Below are 23019 nucleotides of genomic sequence, written 5' to 3' on the forward strand. Positions count from 1 at the left end.
TTTTTGAACTGGCAAGTTTTTTTTTTACAAGGTGCTTCCCTGAACAAAACGGTGAGGCATGCAATGGAGCTGCAAGTCTCACGTACTGCTAGGACGTGTGCCTTGCTTCTCCCCTGCCCCACCTGCCCCCCTCTCAATAAAAAGATGACAGGGAAGGAAAGCAACCAGGATGCTGTTGCCATTGGGGCGGGGTGGGAAGTGTTGGGCCATGAGACGTATATCTTACCAGAGACTGGCAGCTCCGTTGTGTTTCTCTCACAGTCTGTGTGCAAGGAAACACCTTGCATGGTAAAGAAAACGTTTGAGAGGTTAATTGCTCGCACTCATGAGAAGTTTTGTTTTACCATGCAAAGTGTTTCCCTGCACAGACTGGCCAAGAGACGCAACGGAGCTGTCAGTGTCTGGTAAGACAGTGCTGGCAGGTCCATCGTGTTCCTCACCATTGTGTCTAGGGAAGCATCTTGTAAAAAGCATCTTGTAAAAACTCTTGCGAGTTTGAGAAGTTTGATTCAACTTGCGAGAAGGGTTTTTTTTAATGTTTCCCTGGACACAATGGCGAGGAATGCGATGGAGCTGGAAAGGTAAGAGTCATGTCTCGCTTCTCGCCTACCCCACCTGCCAAAAAATAACCCACCCACCCCGATAATAAGGCCAAGGCCGTATTTTGGGGATCAAAAGAAAATAAAACCCTGTCTTATTTTCAGGGAAACACAGTCTGTCTCTCTCTCTCTCTCTCTCTGTGTGTGTGTGTGTTTGTGTTTGTTGCATTTGTGGTGATAAATAAATAAAGGGAGACTAGTATAAATCTATTTTAAGCTATTTAGCTCTCATCAGCTAGTCATACCCTTACAGGAATTCAAACCTGGGCTGTTTTTACATGTTAGGCAGTTGTGTTAGCCTCTAAGCCACAAGCTCTCCTCCCGTATCAGCTGAGCCAAGGAAATGATTAAGTGTCATGTCAAAGCAACTGATATGCCCAAATATGGGAGGGGGCATGGGAGGGAGCATGTAAAAGGGGAGAATTTATTGCTAAATTTCTATATGTTAACTGTTAAATTTATTTGGTATTTTAAACACTATAAATAAATAAATAATCTGTAAACCCTTTAATACCATCTATTACAACTATGTTACATAAACAAAAAGAAAGCAATCACAGTAAATGCTCCACTTATGTAGATAGTTTGCCTCGTTACCTTTGCTTTATTCACAAAACGAACTTGCTCAATTAATTGCTGCACAGAATCTGAACTGACTTGACCATCTTCGAGTCGGTGGTAAATGAGCCGAGGTTTCCCTTCAGGGTTTTTCAAAAATGCTTCTTCACACTCATTTAGTAGATGCCTAAATTAGAAATCAGCATTCTTGTGCTATAATACTTTGCTGCAGTAAACGGTGTTAGCCCCAATATTGTATTTTTCTAAAAACTCCAATCAAAATAGTCAAACTTTATGAGTACAAATGTCATGCATTTTTAAAAACCAAGAGCAAAAATTGATCTGCTCTATAAGTAACTACTACAAATAATAATTTTACAAAGAATGAAGCTAAAAGGGTAGCCAGATCATTTTAAGTTCAACAGCAATTTCCACATTTGCCTCTTCATAACAACAACAATAATAATGATGATGATGATGCTATTAGGTTGCTAAGTCATAATTTCTCTGTTGAATTTAACAGCTTGCTACCACTGATTGTGACAAGGCAGCATGCTGACAATTCTGCATTTTTTTTTCCTGTTGCAGTCGCTGGAATGAAAAAGAGGAAGAGATGCAATGTAAATAATGCCTATAAATACCTTAATAAGATGCTGAAAATTGATTGTGAGGGGGAGAATAAAGATAGAATGTCTGTAATGGAACATCAAAACTCTCTCACTTCTTTTATAAGAGACAGAAACTAAACCCAAATTCTCGTTCCAATCTACAAGGCAAAACTAAATCAAAACAGGTATCTGGCACTTTGAAGTCAACTGGTTCTGTACCAAAAAGAACAGAACCAGGGAACCCAGTATCCCTAAAGGTATAGTTGCATCTGCAAAGGGACAATGCAGAATTAACAAGATGGCAAGCCCTGCTTTGGTTCTGTGCCAAATATTTCTAAATGAAGTGATTAATTCATTAAGCTACTTTTCTCCTTTAGAATGTATGAATGACAGAATAACAGAGTTGGAATAGATCTCGCAGATCTTCTAGTAGTCCAACCCTCTGCTCAGGCTGGAAATCCTATACCAGTGATGAACCTTTTAGGGCCCGAGTGCCTAAACTGCAACCCAAAGCCCACTTATTTATTGCAAAGTGCGAACACGGCAATTTAATCTGAATAATGAGGTTTTACTACCTAAAATAATGAGTTCAGCTAATTGTTCTAAGAAAACTGTGATATGCTCCTTTTATGCCACTCCATTTTATTTTTTGCTTTTGAAATATTACATTTAGCAACAATAAAAAAGAAAAACTTTTGTAATATCATTTCTCTTTCCCTCCTTTTTCCCTCTCTCCTTTGCTTTCTTTCTTTCTCTCTCTCTTTCCCTCCCCTCTCTTTCTTTCTCTCTCTCTTTCCCTCCTTCGTTCTCTATCTCTCTCTGCCTCCCTCTGTTTCTCTCTCTCCCCCCCGCCTGTGGGGGGGGGGGAAGGAACCCCTGAATTGGTGCTGGGTGGTGGGAATCTGATATCTGTAGGCCAATGAGCCCGGGAGCAGCTCGCTTAAGCTCAGCTAGCTGGCGGAGTGGCGGGGCATCCCAACACAGGCAGCTCTGCAGAAAAAGAAACTGCTTTTATTTGCCGAGATGAGATGACATGAGACGACACAGGGTCACATTGTGCCTCCGCATCGTTATGGCCTTCAGGAGGACGGGATCCCGCCTCCTACATTGTGACATGCACAAGTGAAAAGGTTCACTCAATCAATTCCAATTTTGCGAGATCTTTTTCTTTAGTGATAAGTTGGAATTGTTTGAGTGAAACACGATGGAGAAAGAGCCAAGGTGGCGCAGTGGTTAAATGCAGCACTGCAGGCTACTGCTAGATCAGCAGGTCAGCGGTTCAAATCTCACCGGCTCAGGGTTGACTCAGCCTTCCATCCTTCCGAGGTGGGTAAAATGAGGACCCAGATTGTTGGGGGCAATATGCTGACTCTCTGTAAACCGCTTAGAGAGGCCTGAAAGGCCTATGAAGCGGTATATAAGTCTACTGCTATTGCTGAAAAAAAAAAAAAAAAAAAACGCTTTTGGAAGTGGGCTGGGGCGACTGCATGTGTGCCCACAGAGAGGGTTCTGCATGCCATGTCTGGCATACGTGCCATAGGTTCACCACCATGGTCCTATACCATTTCAAACAAATGGTTGCCCAATCTCTTCTGAGTAGAGTTCTGTGAAAACTAAAGTTCAGGAACCAGGAGAAGAAGACACGAAAGTTCCTGCCATGCAGCTGCAAAACTGCATCATTGCAAACAAAAACAACGGGGAATGGGGGGTTGCAGTAGCAGATACACTGCAGGTTAGCTAAACATTTATCAGCTCAGTTGCCAAGTACAAATGAAATGGAATACAGATTCCTTGTATGGAAAGGGTCGTTATAGCAGAAACTTATTTTGACAGGGTTTGCCTGCTGTTTTGAGTGCATGGCTAAGACTGAACATGTCTAATCTAGACATGAGTCCCACTCCGAGGTCAGATGGCGCGAGCAATCAGGACCCTGGTCTCAGGCTGGTGTCGCTAAATGCCAGGTCTGTTGTTCATAAGGCTCCCCTCGTCCGGGATTTAATTTTAGACGAGGGGGCAGACCTGGCATGTATTACTGAGACATGGCTGGGCACGGAGGGAGGAGTCCCCCTCGTAGAGATGTGCCCAGACGGATTTCAGGTGCTTCACCAGCCGAGAGCCCAGGGAAGGGGTGGCGGTGTGGCTATTGTAGTCCGAGAGTCTTTAGTACCTCGTAGGATCCCTGCTCCAGAGCTTGTCGGGTGTGAGACCCTACTGGTGAAGCTGGACCTCAAGGGTCAAGTGGGTCTGCTGCTAACGTACCTGCCTCCCAACTGCGTTGCAGCAGCCCTCCCCTCGCTCCTCGAGTCAGTAGCCGAGCTGGCAGTTGAGTTCCCCAGGCTTATGGTTCTGGGGGACTTTAACTTGCCTTCGCTCGGTGAACGCTCGGATGGGGCGCAGGAGTTCATGGCTTCCATGACAGCCATGGGCTTGACCCAGATAATTCGAGGCCCGACTCACTCAGCGGGTCACACACTCGACCTCGTATTCCTCTCGGAGCAGTGGAGTTATGATCTTGGTCTGAGGGGTAATGAGATCATACCCGTCGTGGTCAGACCACTGCCTACTGAGGCTAGACTTCCGGAGGCCAAACCCCCACCGTAGGGAGGAGGAACCCACCAGGTGGTTCCGCCCCAGGCGACTTATGGACCCTGTAAGGTTCCAGACGGAGCTTGGGGTTATTCCTGATACTCTCGCCCACAGTTCGGCGGAGACTCTTGCTGCTGCCTGGCACTCGGCAGCGTCAGAGTCTCTGGACCGGATTGCGCCACTACGGCCCCTCTGGGTCAGCGGTTCCCGGAGGCCTCCTTGGTTCACTGAGGAGCTCCGGGAGATAAAGCACCGGAGGAGACGCCTAGAGCACCAGTGGAGATCCGATAGGTCCGAACCGAACCGAGCACTTTTGACAGCATGCACCAAGGAGTACATCCGGGCATTAAGAACAGCTAAGAGAACACACATTGCCACCTTGGTAGCATCCGCCGAGTCCCGCCCAGCCGCCCTGTTTAGGATAACCCGCTCCCTCCTAAATAGGAGGGAGACGGGGGACCCCTTACAGGGTAGGGCTGAGGAGTATGTTCAGTTCTTGGCGGACAAAGTTGCTCGGTTTCGGTCGGACCTGGACTCCACCCCCGCAGATCCAGCCGAGACACAAGGGAATGACTTGGCAGACCATCTCTGGGTTGAGTTTCAGGATGTTGCCTCCGGGGATGTGGACAAGGCTATGCGAGCTGTGAGTGCCTCCACCTGTATACTGGACCCGTGTCCCTCCTGGCTGGTTGCCAACAGCAGTGAGGTGACACGAGGCTGGATCCAGGCGGTTGTTACCGCCTCTCTTCGGGAGGGGTACTTCCCCACCGCGCTTAAGACGGCGGTGGTGAGACCCCTCCTGAAGAAACCGTCCTTGGATCCAGCTGTTCTTAATAACTACCGTCCAGTCTCCAACCTCCCCTTTGTGGGGAAGGTTGTGGAGAAGGTGGTGGCCTTCCAGCTTCAGCGTACCTTGGAGGAAGCTAACTATCTTGACCCCTTCCAGTCAGGCTTCAGGCCCGGTTACAGCACAGAAACCGCTTTGGTCGCATTGACCGATGATCTCTGGAGAGCCAGAGATGGAGGCCACGCGTCCATCCTGGTTCTCCTTGACCTCTCAGCGGCTTTCGATACCATCGACCATGGTATCCTTCTGCAACGACTGCGGGAGGTGGGGGTGGGCGGCACTGTTCTGCAGTGGTTCTCCTCCTACCTCTCGGACAGGTCGCAGTCGGTGTCGGTGGGGGGGCAGAGATCGTCCCTGAGGCCCCTAACTTGTGGGGTGCCGCAGGGTTTGGTCTTATCCCCCCTGCTGTTTAACATATACATGAAATCGCTGGGCGAGATCATTCGGAGGCACGGGATAAAATACCATCAATACGCGGACGATACACAGTTGTATCTGTCCGCCCCGTGCCAACTCAATGAAGCGGTGGACGTGATGAACCAGGGTCTTGAGGCTGTTAAAGACTGGATGAGAGCTAACAAACTGGTACTCAACCCGGACAAGACTGAGTGGCTATTGTGTTTTCCTCCCAACAATTTGGCTGACGTTCCATCGCTCAGGCTGGGGGGTCAAAATTTATACCTCTCAGACAGGGTCCGCAACTTGGGAGTCCTCCTGGACCCACAGCTGAGTTTTGACCACCATTTATCAGCTGTGACCAGGGGGGCATTTGCCCAGGTTCGCCTGGTGCGCCAGTTGCGGCCCTACCTGAACCGGGAGGCCCTCACAACAGTCACTCGAGCCCTTGTGATCTCTAGGCTGGAATACTGCAATGTGCTCTACATGGGGCTGCCCTTGAAGAGCATCCGGCGACTTCAGCTAGTCCAAAATGCAGCCGCGCGAGTGATTGTGGGCGCACCACGGTTCGCCCACATAACACCAATCCTCTGTGAGCTGCGCTGGCTACCTGTTGGTCTCCGGGTGCACTTCAAGGTCCTTCTTACCATCTATAAAGCGCTCCATGGTAGTGGATCTGGCTATTTGAGAGACCGCCTTCTGCCGATTACCTCCCTCCGTTCCATCAGATCACATAGAGTAGGCCTCCTCCGAATTCCATCCGCCAGTCAGTGCCGACTGGCGACTACGCGGAGGAGAGCCTTCTCAGTTGCAGCTCCGACGCTATGGAACAATCTCCCCGTGGAGATCCGCACCCTCACCACCGTCCAGGCCTTCCGCACAGCCCTCAAGATCTGGCTATCCCGTCAGGCCTGGGGATAAGACCTTACTCTCGCCCCTCCTGAATGTTGAATGAATGTTGGGTTTTTTATTGCTAATTATTTTTATTCACATTTTCTTTTTGTGTCTTGTCCTGCACTCCCCTCCCCTATTATTGTAAGCCGCCCTGAGTCCCCTCAGGGAAAAGGGCGCCTATAAATGCTTAATAAAATGATTAAAAAAAATGATAAATGATAATCTTAATGCTCATTTTAGGAAATAGAGAACATGTTCCAAGCAAATCTATTCTGAAGTCAACTAAATCTTCATTTCTGATATGAACAACTTTGCTTGATTAGGGGAAAGCATCTCTTCCGTTATTATTCATTATTTTGTTTTCATTCAATAATCTTTTAAGATAAAATTATTTTAAAATCACTTATTATAAACTACATTTGGTGTCCTTTCTACATATAAAGTCAAGTAACTAAATGCACTTTGAAATTATTAAAATTTATAGAATACAAGTTTGCATGTTTTCATTACTATAGATCTTGATATTCAGAAAAATTGCAATGACTTTTATCAGAAAATATAAATGATTTAAGTATATTTAAAACTATGTTCCATATGTATTTTGAAATGTAATTCAATAATGTTTTCTTTTACCTGGATACCTTCCTTTAAAATATTCTTCTACTTTTCTTCCCCAAAAAACCATTCAAAATTACTATTTCTGTTTAATCTTTATATTAGCTTTATTAACTCACCTTGGCAGATTTAAATGTAAAAACAAAATTGTTAGAGAACTTTTCTCAATTTCCCATTTTCTTACAGCATGTAGACAACTCTCATTTTCTGGAAAATAGACAACTTGAAAAAAATACTCCATCGCCTCACAATATTTCTGAAGTTTTGGAGAGTATTTCTGAAATTTAAGAAGAAATAAAATACAAACTGCTTCCCATATAAAGCTAAGCTATAAACTATAAAGCAAATCTTCACAGTTTACAAATCAGAAAACTGAATTTGCACATCATTATAAATCAAAGCTAAATAAATTACATACATATATATAATGAACTGGGGTTAATATAAACTATAGCTAAAAATTATACTTACTTTTGACTGCAAATTATTCCCCAAAGTAGTAATACCACAATTAAACCTAACAATTCCTCTGAATCTAGGAAAAGTCCCAATTTTTTCATTCTGCTTATACTGAAACCTTGCAATTTAGTAACAGCAGTTGATAATGATTTGTCATCCCCAAATGCCTTTTCCATAGCAAGTCCTTCAAATTAGTTCATAGAAGAAAATCAAAACTTCTCTAAATTCAAAAGCAAAATTCAAATTACAAAATGAAACATACTGATTATAACCAGAGAAATAAGCATTACCACTTAAACACAGTGAAAACTACAATTTCAGACCAAAATTTTGTGAAAGGTGGAACTCAAAAAAAAAGGTGGAGCAGGATATCTGCTTCCCGAAAATATCAACAACTAAGCTTTTAGATGTACTGACAGATCCAGAAAATAATGGGAGAAATGATCAAAAAAGAACTAAGCTTGAGTTAAATTAAAGCCTAGACCAACTACCTTGAAAAAACTTTAAATATTGGAAGATTAGTAGGAATATACAGGTAAAACTCAAAAAATTTGAATATCGTGCAAAAGTTCATTTATTTCAGTAATGCAACTTAAAAGGTGAAACTAATATATGAGATAGACTCATTACATGCAAAGCAAGATAGTTCAAGCCGTGATTTGTCATAATTGTGATGATTATGGCTTAAAGCTTATGAAAACCCCAAATCCACCATCTCAGAAAATTAGAATATTACATGCAATCAATAAAACAAGGATTGTACATAGAACAATATCGGACCTCCAAAAAGTATAAGCATGCACATGTACTCAGTACTTGGTTTGGGCCCCTTTTGCAGCAATTACTGCGTCAATGCAGCTTGGCATTGAAGCCTGTGGCACTGCTGAGATATTACGAAAGACCAAGAAGCTTCAATAGCAGCCTTCACCTCCTCTGCGTTGTTCAGTCTCATGTCTCTCATCTTTCTCTTGGCAATGCCCCATAGAATATCTATGCGGCTCAGGTCAGGTGAGTTTGCTGGCCAATCAAGCACAGTAATCCCATGGTCTTAAACAGGTTTTGGTGTTTTTGGCAGTGTGGGCAGATGCCAAGTCTTGCTAGAAAATGAAATCAACATCCCCATAAAGCTCGTCTGCGGAAGGAAGCATGAAGTGTTCCAAAATCTCTTGGTAGATGGCTGCATTGACCCTGAACATAATAATGAAGCACAGTGGACCAACATCAGCAGATGACATGGCTCCCCAAATCAACACAGACTGTGGAAACTTCCCACTGGACTTCAAGCATCTTGCAGTGTGTGCCTCTCCATTCTTCCTCCATACTCTGGGTTCTTGGTTTCCAAATGAGATGCAAAAGTTGCTCTCATCAGAAAAGAGGACTTTGGACCACTGAGCAAAAGACCAGGTCTGTTTTGCTTTAGCCCAGATAAGACGCTTCTGGTGTTGTTTGTTGTTCAGGAGCGGCCTGACAAGAGGAATACGACATTTGAAGCCCATGTCCAAGATCTGTCTGTGTGTGGTGGCTCTTGATGCACTGACTCCAGCCTCAGTTCACTCCTTGTGAAAATCCCCAACACTTTTGAATGGCCTTTTCCTGACAATCCTCTCCAGGCTGCGGTCATCCCTGCTGCTTGTGCACCTTTTTCTTTCACACTTTTCCCTTCCGCATAACTTTCTATTAATGTGGTTTGATACAGCACTTTGGGAACATCTAACTTCTTTTGCAATTACCCTTTGAGGCTTTCCCTCCTTATGAAGGGTGTCAATGATGGTTTTCTGCTGTCAGGTCAGCAGTCTTTCCCATGATTGTGATTCCTACTGCATCAGACTGAGAGACCATTTAAAGGCTTGGAAACCCTTTGCAGGTGTTATGGCTTAATTAGCTGATTAGAGTGAGACACTTTGAGCCTAGACTATTGCATCTTTTCACAATATTATAATTTTCTGGGATTGTGGATTTGGGGTTTTCATGAGCTGTAAGCCATAATCATCACAATTCATCACAATTATGACGAATCACGGCTTGAAGTAGCTTGCTTTGCATATAATGAGTCTATCATATATTAGTTTCACCTTTTAAGTTGCATTACTGAAATAAATGAACTTTTGCACGATATTCTAATTTTTTGTGTTTCACCTGTATGCATTAATACTTATTAGACTTTCTGAGCATTTAAAAGAGAGTAAGGGTGCCATCTACTGTCCAGAAGATTGCAAGAAGAGGAAGTGACTGTGGTTAGATTTATAAAGACTCATACTCCAAAATTTAGCAATTTAACAATTTAATGGGTTTATATGCCACCCAATCCTGGGGGGGGGGGGGGGCTTAGGGCGGCTTACAAGTACGAATAAAATAAAATAACATACAGAGGGAGAACATAAAACAATACAAACAGTTTAAAAACACAACATACATCCGGTGTAATTGGGGGTTGACCTGATTTGAGTCAGCAACCCCAGGCCTGCCGGAACAGCCAGGTTTTGGTGGCTTTTTGGAAGGCCGCTAGGGTGGGGAGGGTCCAGATCTCTGTTGGTAACTCGTTCCACAGAGCTGGAGCAGCAACAGAAAAGGCTCTCCCCCGAATGGTCACCAGCCGGCATTGTCCAGCAGAAGGCACCTGGAGGAGGCCTAACCTGTGAGTTCTTATCGGACTTTTGAAATATCCAGAGAAAATTGGTGAAGACATCAAGTATCTTGTGTTGTGGGAAAGTAGAAAGAAGGGAAAGTATTCTTCATGAACTTGTAAATGGTGTTTTCATCTAGGTACTGCTCTGAAAGGAAAGCTCAGTGATGTGATGGGTTTTGAGGCCTTGGTTGACTATATATTTTGATTCTTAAAAGAATTTGCAAAAGGAATATAACAATAGCAACGTGGACAGACCTATGTGGATTATAAATTTGATTGCTGGAGGTAAATATATATATATATATATATATATATATATATATATATATATATATATATATATATATATATATATGTTTTCTGAGGTTTTCGCGGGTGTTAGTATGTAGGTCTCTAGTTGTTCGGGTTTTCTCCCGCGTAGAATTGGAGATGTCTTGGCGACGTTTCGACGAAGTCTCATTCGTCATCTTCAGGCGGCTTCAGACTACTTCAGGTTTGGTGTTTCCAGGAGTAGTATATATATATGATTTTACAACCCCTTGTAAGCCCCAATTATGGGAGGAAGCTAACTGCTTCCATCATCTGTCAATCGGCTCGTCACAAGAGTCCATCACGACAGAAACCCAATATTTTTTACTGTTGCCTTTGTTATATTTGTGTTTGTTTTTTTATTTTTTTATTTGTGCTGATAAATAAATAAAGGGAGACTACTATAGATCTATTTCACGCTACTTAGCTCTCGTCAGCTAGCCATACCCCCACTGGGATTAGAACCTGGGCTATATTACATACTAGTCAGACCTATTAGCCATTAGGCCACAGGCTCTTATCCGTTATCAGCGAAGCCAGGGTGAAAAGTATCTATTAGATTTTACAACCCCTGGTAAGCCCCAATTATGGGAGGAAGCTAACTGCTTCCATCATCTGTCAATCGGCTCGTCACAAGAGTCCATCACGACAGAAACACAATATTTTTACTGTTGCCTTTGTTATATTTTTTTTTGTTTTGTTTTTTTATTTGTGCTGATAAATAAATAAAGGGAGACTAGTATAGATCTATTTCAAGCTATTTAGCTCTCATCAGCTAGCCATACCCCAACTGGGATTCGAACCATTAAGCCACAGGCTCTGATCCGTTATCAGCTGAGCCAGGGAGAAAGGTATATATTTAAAGTCATGCCCCAATTATGGGAGGAAGCTAACTGCTTCCATTCTCTGTCAATCGGCTTGTCACAAGAGTCCATCACGACAGAAACCCAATATTTTTACTGTTGCCTTTGTTATATTTGTGTTTTATTTGTGCTTCAGGCCAGCCTGAAAATGGCGAGTGAGACCTCGCCGAAACGTTGCCAAGACAATCTCAATGTTACACGGGAAAAGACACAAATACAACAAGACCAGCATATCTACACCCGTGAAAATCTACGAATATATGTGTGTGTGTGTGTGTGTGTGTGTGTATGTGTATGTATACACACACACACACATTTGTTAAATGGTGGTGATTGGAAATCTTAAGATTGTGGTTATATCTTTATAGATACAATAGCAGAGAATTGAAGGAGGTAAATCTGGGGGTGTGGGAAATAGTTTTTTTCTGTATAGATATAACCTTTTTGTCTTCCCCACCTTGACAAGCTTATTGCTAAATATTAGGGATGACAAGGAAAGAATGCGGCATCTACAGCATCAGCAACATCAAGCCCATACAATTAAAGATCAATAGAAAGTATGTTAGGTATGGAGAAAACAGGTTCCATTCAGAGTACACAAGAGACTACTATCAATCCAAGAAACAATGACAAAGGTCAGGAAGCTAGGTCATAAAATCATGATGAGATTAAAAATGAAATGGGGGAGGATGAAGGGAGATACACGGGAAGATGGATGAAAAGATAGGGAATTTTCAGCAAATGATAGTGAAGAATGAACAGAGGATACAGAAAATAGAAATAAAGGCTGAGCAAACAGGAAAAAATGGACCAAAAACTATCACAGCCAACAGAGAATTAGAAGAGACGGAGATGGAAAAGGCGGCTTATTATTTAAGATTTCAGAATATCGTGGAAGAGAAAGAGGAAGACCTCTTTGGAGAAAGAGGATGACAGAACTGTTTACTAAAAAGACATTGAGAGATGAAATTTATAAAAGAACTAGAGAGGAACCCTTGGAATATAAAGGGAGATAAATCACGACTTTAAAATAGATCCCCAGGAGACTTCAAGAGCAGAGGAGACAATACCAATTTTTGATGGGACAACTGATCAAATATAAGGTGGCTGATAAAGGTAAAGGTTCCCCTCGCACATATGTGCTAGTCGTTCCTGACTCTAGGGGGCGGCGCTCATCTCCATTTCTAAGCCAAAGAGCCAGCGCTGTCTGAAGACGTCTCTGTGGTCATGTGGCTGACATGACTAAACGCAAAGAATGCTATTACCTTCCCACTAAATGTGGTTCCTATTTTTCTACTTGCATGTTTATATGCTTTCCAACTGCTAGGTTGGCAGAAGCTGGAACAAGTAACAGGAGCTCACTCCATTACACAGCACTAGGGATTTGAACCACCAAACTGCTGATCTTTCTGATCGACAAGCTCAGCGCCTTAGCCACTGAGCTACTGTGTCCCAATTAGATGACTGATACCAGAAGGAATTCTGGTTACCTGACAAGATAAAAAACTTGGATATACTAGATAAAGAACGTGAATTCTTTGAACACCATTTTACTGCAAATGAAGAGCAGAGGGGAGATATAAAGTAAAAGTCAAGAGGAAATATAAATAGAAGGAAAAGCCCTAGATCAAGAAGAAAGAGAGAAGGTGAAAAAATGAGTGGGCAGAACGAGAAGGTGCAAAAATAAAATGACAGAGAGACGTAAGAACTCTAGAAGGATAAGACCTATACAAATGAAAAGATGGAAGAAGAAATAAAGATGCTATCCATTAACATAAATGGATTGAATTCCCCCATGAAAAGGAAAAAAATCTTCACAAAACTACAAAGATTAAAATTGGATATAATTTGTCTTCAGGAAGTGCATATTAAAAAAACAACACAACCCCGTAAAAGTTACATGGAAGGGACAAAGGAAGAAACTGAGATGGACAACAAATCAAGCTATTTTAAAAGACAAGGAATTTACACAACTGATGGGAAAGGAAATGGAATTTTTCTTCAAAGAAAATAGAAAAGAAGAAACATCACTGCAAATTGTTTGAGACACAGCAAAAGCATACATTTGAGGGTTAACGATAACATATATAGCAAGAAAAAGTAAAAAAGGAAACAACAGCAAAATACACCACAGGAAGAGTTTAAAAAATTGGAGACAGAATTGCAGAATGACCTCCCAAAAAATAAGATAAAAGAAAAAAAATGATCTAATAAAACATAAACTGAATCTAATAGTACAGGATGGCACAAAAGTTAAAATGACAAAACAATTTTTTTTAAAAATGCAAATAAGCCAGGTATATGGCTAGCATACAAATTGAAAAAAGAGAAAGAGAAGGAAATGATATACAAACTGATGAACAAGAAGGGGATGCTTCATCACCACAATGAGGACAAAAAGAAAATAATCCAGAATTTTTTTAGGAAACGTTACAGTAAAAAAAAAAAATGGCAGAAGACACAATAAAACAACATTTGGAAAAGGCTGGTCTACCGAAATTACCAGGCATAGTGAGAGCAATGTTAAACAAAAGAATAATGACAATTGAAATAAGAGAAGCAATTAAAAGACAATAAAACAATAAAACACCTGGACCAGATGGGCTTCCGGCAGAACTGTATAAAAATCTACAAGAGATATTACAATTGTCAATGGTGGAGATCTATAATGAAGCACTACCAAGACCAAGCTTCCAAAAACATGGACAGAAGCATATATTACATTAATACCAAAAGAAGATACAGATCCCCAACAGATAAAAAAACTACAGACCATTATCATTATTAAATGTAGACTATGAAATATTTGTCTCTATAACTTCGAAGAGATTAAGAAGATTCTTAAACAAATTTAGACATCCTGACCAGAATGGTTTCCTGTCTAAAAGACATCTAAAAAATAATATGAGGATTATCTTGAATGTATTGGAATATTACAAAGCCCATTCGGAAAAACAGCTAGCATTGATTTACTTGGATGTGCAAAAAGCCTTTGATAATATTAGCTGGCAGTTTATGACAATACAATTGAAAGGTATGGACTTTGGTGAAAACTTTGTAAATAAGATCCAACAATATATTCCAAACAAACGGCAAAAATGATAGTAAACTGGGGAGTTAATAGAAAATTTTAGCATAAGTAAAGGCACAAGGCAAGGATGTCCATTATCTCCTCTGTTATTCATACCAACCCTGGAAGGCTGCTTAGAAAGATCAGACGAGATCCAAAAATAAAAGGTTTGGAAATTAAAAAAGAACACTATTAAATACAAGCATTCACAGACAACTTAGTATTCATTTTGGAGGAATCCCTAGAAACGGGACCCAAATTAATAAAAAGAATAGAAGACTTTGGTGAGGTGGCAGGACTAAAAATAATTAAGGAAAAGGCTAAGATTTTGACAAGGAATCTTACAAACAAACAGAAAAATGAACTGACGGAAAAGATGGACATACAGATAACTAAAAAAGTTAAATACTTGGGAATTTGGTTAACAGCAAGATGGATAACTATCAAAGAAGACTACATTAAATTATTAGAACAAATAAGGACAGATTTGGAAAAGTGGAGAAACCTACAATTGTCGTTAATCAGAAGGATAGCCACAATAAAAATGAATATCCAACCGAAATTCTTATTTTTATTTCAACCAACCCCAACAAAACTAGGGAAAAAGCTCTTTGAGGACTTAAACAAATTGATTCTAAGTTAGTCTGGCAAGGCAAAAAACCAAGAATCAAACTGAAAATTCTACAAGACATCAAAAATAAAGGTGTGTGTATGTGTGTTGGACTACCAGACTGGGAACTGCACTACCAAGCCTCTGTGCTCACATGGGTGAAGGAGTGGATAAATCTGAAGAACAAAAGAATATTGACTCTAGAAGGACATGACTTACAATTGGGATGGCACACATTTGTATGGTATAGAAAAATTAAAATACACAGATACTTCCAAAGGCATTATATCAGGAATGCTCTGATTTAAGCAAGGGAAAAAATCAAAAAGAATCATTCTATGAAAATACTGGTCTGGCTATCCATGATGAAAGTGTTAATATATCCTAATGTTCTAAAACTAGAAATTGTAAAGTACAAAGATATCCTAATAGAATAGGGGTACTTAAAATCAAAACAGAAACTAAAAAATCAAGGAATTGATATGGCCTGGTGGCCACACATGCAAATATAAATGAGACACAAGAAAGATGCAGAAATATATGGATTTTACAAGGAACCCCTAGAATTAGATCAGATATTTCTAGGGACAGATAATAAATTAATTTTAAAAAACTTATAATTACTTATTGAACTTTAAAATGGGAGAATCCAAGCATGGGTTAACTTCTGTCTAATTGCCTAGAGACTGAGAAAAAGCTTTGGCCACATCTCCTCTGCTTAACTACTTCCAGTTTTTCAACGAAAGCGTAGACCCTAAAGACACTGATCTTGAAGATGCTGGTCACACCCTGACACTGGACCAAAGTCAAACAGGGTAGGTTGGATTCTCCTGCAGCACACAGAGAACAAGCATTCAGATAAGACCAACGGTCTTTCTCCTGTGCACTGCTTGGAAAATCCAAGCATAGGACATATCCAAGCTTAGTGTCTCAAGGGAGGGAAGCCGACTGGTTCAGGATCTGCTCTGAACCCTCTGTAGCACTCGTCGACCAAACAACGCGCTTCCGGCGAGGCAAATAAGTCCATTATTAGTAATTAGTAATTTCTGACAAGTGGCGATGGTGAAGCCCAGGTAGCTGCCTTGCAAATTTCCTCCAGAGGCCAGAGGCCAAGTCATCAATGTAGCTGCGCTGAGAGTTAAATGGACTGTAAAATGTCTCAGAACAGGACAAGCTTGGTGCTCGTAAGCCATTGCTATGCAAGCCCTCAGCCAGTGCCCGATGGTAGAGGAGGGGCACCTTTTTTCCCATGGAGGTTTGGCTGAAAGGAAATGAAGAGCAATTCTGTCCGTTGGAAGGATGTTGTCCTCTTGATATATCAATGGAGCCCCCTCCGAATATCTAAAGTATACCCCTGCCTTTCAAGGGAGTGGTTGGCTTTCGGGGAAAAATCCGGCAAAACTATCTCTTGTGCCCTGTGAAATCATGAGTTCACCTTCAGGTTGAATGACGGATCTAGACACAGGGTGACTGTGTTGGGCCTGAAAATGCACAGATCCTTCTGACTGACAGGGCCCCTAGCACTGAAATCCCCCTAGCCGAAGTCACGGCTATGAGGAAGGCCACCTTAAAAGGGAAGTAGCCAAAGACTGATAGAATGCAGTAGTTCAAACGGTGCTGAGCTGAGCTCATTCAGGACAATGGAAAGGTCCCATGTGGGATAAGGATGCACCATAGGGGGTCTTAGGTTTGCTACATCCTTCAGGAAACTGCACAGCCTCAGATGATGAGAAATGGGATGTCTGTCATCACTGGTCAAAATCATAGACAAAGCAGATGCCTGCCATCTAAGAGTGTTGGGTGCTACCCCTGTGTATCCAATCCTGGGGGAAGTCCAGGAGCTGTGGTACAGACACCAAAGATAGGTCAAGGTGTCCCCTAGTGCACCACCTGCAGAAGGCGACCCAGGTCACATTGTAAATCCGGTTGGTTGATTGGTGTCTGGATGCCTGAATAGTCCAGATGACCTTCCCAGAGAACTAGCCCCTCAGAATGTCCCTCTCAAGTGCCCAACAGTCACTGGAGCCACTGGGGATGTGTATGAACCAGTGACCCTTGGCTGAGAGAGACCCTGTCCGGGGGAATTCTTCAGGGCTGTGACGCTGAGAGATTGACCAGGTCTATGTACTAGGAGCGTCTAGGCCAGTGGGGGGGACGACGACAAGGAGAACCTCCACCCACTCAGGAGCACCTTCCTGATAACCCTCGGAATGAGGGGAAGAGGAGGAAAGGCATAGAGGAGCCCCTGAGGCCAAGGGCTGCGGAGCGCGTTGGCACCCTCTGCCCCTGTGGACTTGCAACAGGCCCACTGTGGGCTGGCCGAACCTTTCCAACAGGCGCTGGAACAAGTCTGGATGAAGACACTATTCTGAGTGATCGATGGTCGATTTTCTCAACCAGTCCACCAGGATGTTGGCTGTTCCAGAGATATGCTCTGCCTTATGGAGAGGAGATTGCGCTCCATCCAGAGCCCTAGCTTCTCTGCTTCACGCATCTGATGTTATGGTCACTCTGTTGGGTTCCTTGAAGAGACACCCCTTCTCCAGGGAGGTCCACCAGAAGATGGAGCAGAGGACTTTCAGCAGAACCTGAACTGGGGAGTTGGAGCTGCTCCTACCGGAGCTCTGATGCAGTAATAGGAACCATCGTAATGATCTGGTTTGCAATTGTGCCCAATGGATGATTGCAATGCACAAAATCATTTCCCCCAACAGTTGGGAAAGAAGAATCAACGGCACTGACTTCAGAATCCGGATTTGATATACCAGCGACCTTATGCTGGAGCGACGTTCAGGAGAGAGGAAGACTTTGCGTCTATGATGGCTCCTAGATAGAGCAGGTTGCTCTATCAGGGTGCTCTTTTCCCAATGTAAGAAGAATCCATGATTGTGTAGGAACTGGAGTGTGATGCATAAATCCTACTGTGTCTGCTGAGTGGACGATGATTGGATGAGGATGTCATCCAAGTAGCCCTGTATCCTCACGGGTCTTGACCTGAGATCTGTGATGACCACTGCTAGAACCTTGTTCTGGGAGCTGAGAAGAGGCTGAAGGGCAGGGCCTTGTATTAGAAGCGGTGACCTGCGTAGCAAAACCTAAGGAACCTTCTGTGCGATGGGCAAATGGGAACATCAAGGTATGCTTCTTTGAGATCTATGGATGTTAAAAGATCTCTCTCTCAGATGCAACCCAAGATGGATTGGATGGATTGCATCTTGAAGCATTTGTATGCAAGGTGGATGTTGAGTTTCTTTAAGCCTAGGATTGTTATTCACCCTTCCGAATTCTTTGGGACTAGAAAGAGGATGGAGTAAAACCCTAGGCTTTCTTGCCCTGGTGATACTGGCTCAATTGCCCTGATGTGTAAGAGATGTTGAATTTTGGCCTCTAGAAGGTCTCTTTTGGAGGGACAGCTGGGAGTAGGGCATTGAATGAAACGTCTTGGGGGATTGGAAATGAATAGTAGGGTGAGACCTAACCATACTGTCTGATGGACCCACACGTTCATGGTCATTGTCTCCCATTGATCGGCAAAGACTTTAAATGTCCACCAATGGGAGGGCTGCAAAGGGAGTCACTTACTCCTGTGGTAGGCTCTGCTAGTTGACCTCGAAATGTCCAGGAGTAGGATTGCTGTCTACCCCTGTCTAGAAAGGATTGCCTATCCTGAGGGCAGTCGCCTCCCTGGGTGTATTGGTGCTGAAACTGGGAAGTACAGAAACCTTAGTCCGTGGCCTGAAAGACTGCCTGCGAAAATAAGGCGAGGGCCTATGTTTCGCTTGCCTCTGAGTGAGGGGTAACAGCTTCCTTTTATCTTTGTCCTCCAAGATGGGGTCAAGAAACTCCCCAAAGAGGTTGCCTCAATGCAACAATGTTTTTATAATATAGGTAGGTCTTGAGTTATGACCATTCAATGACTGTTCAAATTTACAAAGGAGCTGAAGGAAGAGATTTATGACCAGACCTTGTAATTTGAAAAGACTTTCTGATAAGTGGTTTGATAATAAAGGAAAACATTTGGGAGTATAGATCCATTTGGGACCAGGATACATGACAGAGAATATTTTTCCTGCTACAGATGTGGCCTATGATTTACACAATCAATCAATGTTAATGACATTTGGAAATATTTCTCTATAAAATACATCCACAAATCTTATATATGAGCCACAGTGGTTAGAAGGCAGTTCGGATCTCACCAGCTCAAGATTGACTCAGCCTTCCATCCTTCCGAGGTAGGTAAAATGAGGACCTAGATTGTTGGGGGCAATATGCTGACTCTGTAAACCACTTAGAAAGGGCTGTAAAGCACTCTGAAGTAGTATATAAATCTATGTGCTATTGCTACTGCTATATTAACACGTAATTTGAAGAAAAATTAAAAATGATATTAAAAAAAATATCAGCCGCAGGTAAGGCTGCCATTAATAGATTAGGGTGGAATGGAGACAAAATATAACTAAAGTCTTTGATTTCCATATTTTTCGAAGTATAAGACGCACCAAGATTTTGAAGAGGTAAATTAAAAAAAAAAAAGGTTTTTGCACTCTGCAGACCTCCCAAATCTTCTGCATGCCTCATTTTTTTGTGAAAACAAGGCATGCAGAGAGTTTGAAAAGCGCGCAAAGTGCACATTGGGGCTGGAAAGGGCAAAAATGAGCAAAAAAATGGGCCCGTTTTTGCCAAAAAAAAAGGACATGCATAGCATTTTGGAGGTTTGTAGTGTGCTCCTGGGGGCTGGGGGGGGGGGGCAAAAATGAGCAAAAACCAGACCGTTTTTTGCAAAAATGGCCCCGGTATTGCCAAAGAAAATGGCATGCATAGCCTTCAGGAGGCTTGTAGAGTGCTCCTGGGGGCTGACAGGGGGGCAAAAATGAGCAAAAAGCAGCCCATTTTTCACTCGTTTTCTGCCCTCCCCAGTCCACAGGAATACTTTGCAGGCCTCCCAAACCCTCTGCACGTCCATTTTTGTGAAAGGGGCGGGGTCTTAGGAGGCCAAAAATGCTGTATTCATTGTATAAATGAATCTGCACCCAGATTTTCACCCTCTTTTCTAGAGGGAAAAAGTCAGTCTTATATTCCGAAAAATACGGTAATTGAGTGGGAATTCTCATATTCAGCAAAGTCAAATCCAAATTAATGTTACAGCATTATAGAACCAGCTACTAATTCAATGTATATATATAGAGAATAAAGTCTGTATTTTTCCATTGAAATGATTCACTGTATCACATTAGATACCATTGTGTCATAAATCTAAAAACATCCATTTAACATTTTATCTAAGAAAAGTTCTGTATCTAGATTTATTTAACAGACAATGGCTGTCTAAGTCTTCAGACAGAAGTCTTGTCCATAATATTATTCCACCCAGATTTTTATATTAGAAAATTCCAATAATTAATTTTAAATCTTATTCAAAAAAAACCCATGCTCTCATACTGAACTTTATCTCTTCCACTGAATTCTATAAAATTAGGCTAGTTACTCATCCATATGAAGAAAACTGCATATGTAGGTTTCTGTCACAAGAATGTGAGACAATAAAGACAGATATAACAATCAGTAGCATATTGTGCAGTGCAGTTTTTCTTACCTTTATGAAAATGTCTACTTCCAACTGAGTCTCTTCAGTGTTAATGAGATACACTCTTACTGTGTTACTCCATAAAGAGTGGGAAAACAAAGGAGTGACTTGCAATAAACTGGCAACAGCTGCATCCCAATCATCTGTAAAGAACAAAGGATAAAGAACATCAAGCCAAACTTTCTCCTCTCATCATTACCAATCACTCATGGAAATTCCATGTCCCGTTCCCACAATTCATCCTTTTCTATTTGTATTAAACTGCTTGGAATTTGCTTCCTCTTCTTCCAATTCAGCTGCCATAACAACATACTGTCACAGCAACTGGGGAAAGTGTTCGCGAAATTGCTGAAATGTTGTCATTTCACGTTCACAGCTCATAGAGGCAAGGGCAACAAGCTTTAGAAAATTTCAGTGCTTTTTTTGACACATTTTCAGTTAATCTTCTGTCACATAATTCCTATTATAGCAGTGATGGCAAAACTTTTTAGCATTGAGTGCCGAAAAGGGAACGCGCATGGGAAACACAGAGTGCCAAAAAGAGAGCATTTCATGCACATATGCACTTCGCACATATGCACACGCTCATCTGGGCCGTGACCAAGAAGAAGAACTGGCCTGGGGACATGTGCATGAACTTCCAGTTTGCAGTGTCCGCATGCACAGTGGCCACTGATCAGCTGGCCGGCATGCATGCTCACACCAGAAAATGGAAGACCAGCTCTTCCGGTTTCCGGAATTGACGCACACAAAAGGCCAGCTGATCATCGCATGTGAATGTGTGCCAGAAACCTAGAAAAGGAATAGGCGACACCGCATGTGCCATGACCCTTTGGGCACGTGTGCCAGAGGTTCGTCTTAACGATATTATAGCAATCTCAGATGTTCTTTTGCAAACATTACAAATAAATGTACATGGGAAAATGCTAGCAATTTCTTTTTTGTTAAGTATGTGAGAGCAAAGGAGATTTTTATTACTTCATAGCCAGAATTAGCTCAGACACTGAGATGCTGATTAGATAGCTTTCATTGCACTCTTCTATTGGTTAGCTGGATCTCTTGGCTCATTTCTCACATTCTCCACACTAAATGCTGCTGCTAAAAAAGTGACAAAAGCTGTATCTTCTAAAAGATTTCCTCTAAAAATGTTTTTTGCTTGTTACATACATATTATCAAATATTTGCTTTACTTGTAAGAAAATTATTTCCATTTGTGTAAGCACAGCTAAATTTAATAATTATTAGAGCTAAATGCACAGATCAGAATTATTGATCAAAAAACTTGCTATGGCTTATGCTGGGTTGAGATTCCTTTCTATTTATCAAATTTTATTCATTGCAGGTTTAATATTTCATACATATGCCTTAAAACAAAGATCACCTTAAAAGACAAGAGAAGGATGAAAACACCTGTGCCAATTATTGACAAAATGATACTATGCTTAAAAAGAAATGAACTTCACAGACACACTACTTTAGAAAGAAAAATAATAATTGAGCACTCATTTAACATATAAAAGAAAAACAACTTATGTCAGCAGATTATATTTTAGTTGGCATTGCTAGTCATTTATAAAGAAAGATTTGATCTAATACAGAAAGCAGGTTCATACAATATCAATTCTTCACCAATAGGAAACAGTGATGAAACTCTAAATACCTTTGCAGATGAAGCCCTACATATTTTGAAGTCCAGCTCCACACTCCACAAGTTTTTACCCTAGAACTTTACATTTAGGCTTGGGCTAGTAGGATTTATTGTTGTTACTCTCATTCTTGCTTCAAGGTGCAACAAATGCTTACCTCTACTGACATTGGCAAATGGCCCTTCCACATCTATGGAACTATGCGCAAACTCAGGTCCTCTAAAAGACTGCTGAAGTTGCATCATGCTGCCCATGGAAGGCTCGCTTGCCAAGGCTCCTCCCATCCAATATTCTGTCTGAGTCCCAGCAGCTTAAAATGAAGAAAACAAATGCCAATTCAGTACATTTAATTTAATCAGAAATACAATTATTCTTCAGAAGCAAAAAACAGGAAAGCAAAGGGAGTTTTTTGAAAGGAAACAAATAGAGCTGTAATTAAAGAATATGCTATCAGATTTTGCAGCTATCCAACCAGCACACAAGTAACTAATTCAGCAGGATTCATTTATAGAATGAACTTGTTTATATACAATAATATAAAACACAATGCATGTATACAATACCCATGCAGCTCTTGAAATGTGGTAGCAAGTACAAGAACAAGAAACAGAAGTTAGAACCAGAAATCACAGAAGCACAGAAGCAATCATCCAAGAACAAACTAACTCTTATATACAGACCAGTTAAGCTAAGCCACACCCAGGCTCCGAGCCATCTCCCATGCCTCACAACATATCCTGTTTCTT

The 23019-nt window shown here is 41.8% G+C and overlaps 1 protein-coding gene across 6 annotated transcripts in view; it reads right to left on the reverse strand.

Annotated features, from left to right (window-relative positions):
* NPHP3 (nephrocystin 3) overlaps positions 1–23019 on the reverse strand; it is a 96895-nt gene that overhangs the window by 69725 nt on the left and 4151 nt on the right. For all 6 annotated transcript variants that reach the window (XM_032235160.1, XM_032235159.1, XM_032235158.1 and 3 more), the window contains exons 4-7: positions 22431–22583; positions 20637–20770; positions 7223–7380; positions 1197–1344 (exon numbers count right to left, since the gene is read on the reverse strand). In XM_032235160.1, the coding sequence (XP_032091051.1) occupies positions 1197–1344; positions 7223–7380; positions 20637–20770; positions 22431–22583 (593 nt within the window). The remainder of the gene's footprint in view (positions 1–1196; positions 1345–7222; positions 7381–20636; positions 20771–22430; positions 22584–23019) is intronic.

Source organism: Thamnophis elegans, chromosome Z (assembly GCF_009769535.1).
Source record: "Thamnophis elegans isolate rThaEle1 chromosome Z, rThaEle1.pri, whole genome shotgun sequence".
NCBI lineage: Eukaryota > Metazoa > Chordata > Lepidosauria > Squamata > Colubridae > Thamnophis > Thamnophis elegans.